Source organism: Phalaenopsis equestris, unplaced genomic scaffold (assembly GCF_001263595.1).
Source record: "Phalaenopsis equestris unplaced genomic scaffold, ASM126359v1 Scaffold217212, whole genome shotgun sequence".
Classification (NCBI taxonomy): Eukaryota; Viridiplantae; Streptophyta; class Magnoliopsida; order Asparagales; family Orchidaceae; genus Phalaenopsis; species Phalaenopsis equestris.
The window spans coordinates 2513-7297 of record NW_018235754.1 but is presented as its reverse complement, the minus strand read 5'-3'; the positions used below and the strand labels follow the sequence as shown (position 1 = coordinate 7297).

Sequence of the window (4785 nt, the reverse complement as noted above, 5' to 3'; positions counted from 1 at the left end):
TTTTCCCTTTAGGTAGGTCCAAGTGAAGCCAATTTTTTATTAGGCATGTCCTCAAGCTTCTCCTCACTTATATATATATATATATATATATATTCGTTTGTTGCAATATATTTTTACGTTTTAACTTAATTTTCTGTGGCATTCAAGTCTCCCACCACATGCTGCATAAGCTTCAAAAGGAAGCTTCGTTAATGTGGGTACGCATCAATTTATTCGTTTGTACTTCTTTGTCGCGTGATTCGTTGGACATCAAAATATTCATGTAGGTTAAGGAGGCTCCGTCTATACAAATATATTACTTTGGAAATAAAAATAATTTAAATATTGGGTTCGAACTCTCATTTTGTTAACTATATAATTTTAAAAAATAATATTTAAATATTTTCTTCAGTTTTTCATATTGTTTAATTATATGTATAATATGTTGTCACTTTTAAGAAATAATACATTCATTTATATTATCTATCAATGCATTAAAATAACAATAATATTTATGCAATTTATTTGTGAAGTGAAGTATTACTTTGTAATAAATAAAATGATAAAAGGAAAATTGACATCTCTCATTTGGTCGGCCGACTTGTTGTTGAACCTGCTTGCTATAGCCCATTTTTGGAATAATCATATGCGCTATTTTTTCTTTCAATATTAGGAAAAATTATTGTGTGCGGAAAGCGCACGCAGAGCTGCGTGCACTCTCCGATCACAGTCGCACATCAACACTAGCATGTATGAGGCTTGGGTTGATGCGGAGAGCTCTGCGTGGGCTCTTCGTACGCAATAAGCGCTCCAATATTAGGGAGAGATTTCATTTTGCTCCAATTATATTTTCATAAATATTTTGCTCAAGAAAAAAACATTAATTTTTAAATTAAAATATATATTGTTGTAATTTTAGGATATTATTCATTTTATACGATTAAAATAATATACGATGACATTTTTATGAAAGAAACTTAAGGTCATAATTGTAGTTATTTTTTATTAAATTTTAAGGAAAATACCAAAAGTAAATTAATTAATTATTTATTTAGATATTGCTTTAAAGAAGATATTATTGAGAGTATCTACACCAATGATTTTTTAATCAAATGAGGGCTTTTTGGCATTAGAATTGTCTATCAAGACCACAAACTTCTCTCTTATTTCCGGTCTCATCGAAAAGGAAGAAGGAAAAATGGATCAGTTACCAGACATATTGTTAAGTACTTAGTGCTTTTTTTCCTTTCAGGGTGACCATGTTTCAAGGTCTACTACTCATGGGCATTAAGAGAACAACACCTGCCATTGCTTCTGCAATGCCTAATCTTATTCCTGCCTTTGTCTTCATCATTGCAGCAATTCTCAGGTTACCACCAGTACATTTAATCAATGTATTACAAACTATAAACTTTCTCCATCATAAATATAAAACTATAATTCTAAAATTACCTTGTTTGCTGCATAGATTTGAAAAATTCTCCATTTGGTGCAAATATAGTCAAGCCAAAGTGTTGGGAACAACTGTGTGCATGGGTGGTGCCATAGCTATGAGCTTGCTACAGACCCCAACAGCATCAAAGATGCTGTTCTTTCTGGGCGACTCTGCTGAAGGCACCACTCGTAAGGATTGGCTTATGGGTTGCTTCTACCTCCTAGCAGCAATAATCATTGCTGCCAGTGTCATGGTTTTGCAAGTTAGTATATTCTTATTTATGATTTGCATTTTTTTAATGTAATTCTCTTTTATATGTAAAAATGGTTTTAAGTTCAGTTATAAATAAGTGAATTAGATAGAGATCAATAGTTGATATGAAACTATATGCTTATTATTTTAAGAAGCAAAAAGCAAACCTATTGAGCTCATTTATAAGCTTATATACGACTCACACTCCTCATTTTATGCTATAGGAAATAGTAAAATAACATGTAAAAAAGCAAACTTGATTAGCATTTTGTATAATCCTTATCATATTTTAAAGGGATTACATACATACCAAACAATTCTCATATCTTTAATGATCCTACACTTAAACCTCAATACTTATTCATATAAACTCCAAATTAATAGGATCAGATTAAAAATACTGGTGATTTGAACCTTTTTAGAGCGAAATATATTTTATACACTTATATTGAAGTGATTATGAAACTAAAATGTTATAAAAGTAAAAATGATCAAAGTTTTGGCCTTACATATGTAAATACATAAGAATTATATGTTACATTATTATATTTAAATTATAAAGAAGAATGAACTGTTAGTTCCTATTATAAGCCTTTAACTCATTGCATTGATACTTGCTATAAAATGCAAATCACATGCCTAAATAAGTGCAAATAAAGACATAAGTTAGATATTTAGTATTAATAATCAGTAAATTTTCTTGACATATTTCAAACCATGATAGAACAAATTACAATAATAATTAGGATCATTGTTTAACTGTAATTTTTTTTCCCTTTTTTTTAGTTCTAGTAGCATTCTATGAACAACTATAAGTGAGACTTAATTAATATTGAATTAGGTTGCAAGAATTTAAAGGCATTACTCAATTACAAAAATACATGTAACTGTTTTATTTAACATTTTGTATCTATTGAACAACATCAATTGATCATATGCTTGTTCACAGGCAGCAACAATGGTTAGCTTTCCAGCACCATTCTCAGTTTGTGTCATAACCTCATTGATGGGCTCCATCCTTACTGGAATTCTACAAATACTCATTGAGGGAAAACTAAATGTTGGCTCTCCAAATTTGGGCATTTCATTCATAATTCTTATAGTTGTAGTGGTAAGATATTCAACAATTCCTTGATTTTCATAAATTTATTACTTTGAATTGACACAATTCATTGAATTCAGATGTTCTGGTTCCTTTCTAAAGATTGAGTAACATATCTCTTAACTTTTTTGGACTAAGAAAATAATTATTGAATTTTACGTTATGTATTTTTCAGGGATCAGTGATTAGTAATACTTGTATTGTTTATCAAACTTGGTGCGTGAGAAAGAAGGGGCCACTGCTTGTTTCTATTTTCAGCCCCATTCAAACAGTTTGTGCTACAAGTCTCTCAATGATTTTGTTTGGACAATCTATCAGTCTTGGAAGGTAATGAATGGAATTTTATTTTAAATAGTCTATATTTACTGTGTTTTTAGTTGAGTCATAAGCCAAAATATCCAATCCACTCATATTTCTTTAAAATATTTTTTTCAATGCTTCTAACTAACAAAAATGATCAACTTCAAAAGCATATCTAATCAAATTAATCATGAAATCCTTGAAGGGATTTTTTCTTCTTTTATTTTGCCATTTTTTTTCTTATGTTTATTAACATTTGGAATTCTTGTGCAGTTCAATTGGAATGCTTATAATGATCAAAGGGCTTTATTTGGTCCTATGGGCAAAGAGACGAGAAAGTCTTGTACCGGTTGAAAATAACCATAATATGTCAAATGCTCCTCTTGATATAGAAAAGCATCTATTGTCATAGGACCTTAATTAGATTCTATTTGCTTTCTTAGTTGAAAGTATCTCTAAAATTAATGATATTTATTCAATTTTAAACGTTTATGGAAAGGTTTAACATAGAAGCATGGGAGTTTAAAGCTTAATTATGATTGAAGTAAAGAGGATTGAAATTGCATAATGATTATGATGGACTTTCATTTAGAGAAATGCTCCAATGCATTTGAAGTATATTTTGATTTTATTTATGTACATTTTTAAAGATATGTCCTTTTAATATCCCCATTTGAGTAAATGCATACTTACAATTTATGTCCCTGATTGCGACCTTATTTTAATTAATATTCAACTTATTTAAGGGAGCAAATTCCTTTGGAGTGTGTATATGAGTCCCTTCAATAACAAGCATGTGGAATGAAAAATACATATACATATTTAGGCGAAGCAAGAGAAATTTGAATAATTTAAATCTTTTTATTTTCTTAAATTTATTATTTTGTTATGGAAAATACGCCATATCGACAAAGAAAGCTTTATAAAAGATTATTTTGACAAATATAATTTATAGGAAAATTTGATTATTTTTATTTATTTGTTCGTGTTCGGTTTGTTTTAGAGCTAAATAATTATATATATATCGACTAAGAAAGTTTATAAAATATTATTTTGACAAATATAATTTTTAGGAAAATTTGATTATTTTTGAAGAGGTTGTTGATCCCTGTCAAAACTGCTCATTGTTGCGAACAATTCAGGATCGACTCATTAAGAAGGTCGTGTTCAATTCGTTTGATAAGTTAACTAGCTGAACATGAATAATTTTTTGCACTCGAAATATAAATGAGTCAAACACGAACAATGATTTGTTTGTTCGTGTTCGGCTTGTTTTACAGCTAAATAATACGCCATATCGACAAAGAAAGCTTTATAAAAGATTATTTTGACAAATATAATTTATAGGAAAATTTGATTATTTTTAAAGAGGTTGTTGATCCCTGTCAAAACTGCTCATTGTTGCGAACAATTCAGGATCGACTCATTAAGAAGGTCGTGTTCGATTCGTTTGATAAGTTAACTAGCTGAACATGAATAATTTTTTTGCACTCGAAATATAAATGAGTAGAACAGGAACAATGATTTGTTTGTTCGTATTCGGCTTGTTTTAGAGCTAAATAATTATATATATATCGACTAAGAAAGTTTATAAAATATTATTTTGACAAATATAATTTTTAGGAAAATTTGATTATTTTTGAAGAGGTTGTTGATCTCTGTCAAAACTGCTCATTGTTGCGAACAATTCAGGATCGACTCATTAAGAAGGTCGTGT

General features: G+C 29.3%; 1 protein-coding gene across 1 annotated transcript; it reads left to right on the top strand.

Moving 5' to 3' along the window:
• Positions 1 to 1231: 1231 nt before the first annotated feature.
• Positions 1232 to 3771, top strand: LOC110037228 (WAT1-related protein At5g47470-like; the record flags this gene model as incomplete). The annotated part of the gene is given in 5 exon segments (XM_020741821.1): positions 1232 to 1348; positions 1448 to 1676; positions 2616 to 2777; positions 2944 to 3095; positions 3342 to 3771. Coding segments are annotated over 5 exon segments (799 nt in total), but the record flags the coding sequence as incomplete, so codon positions are not given.
• Positions 3772 to 4785: the final 1014 nt, after the last annotated feature.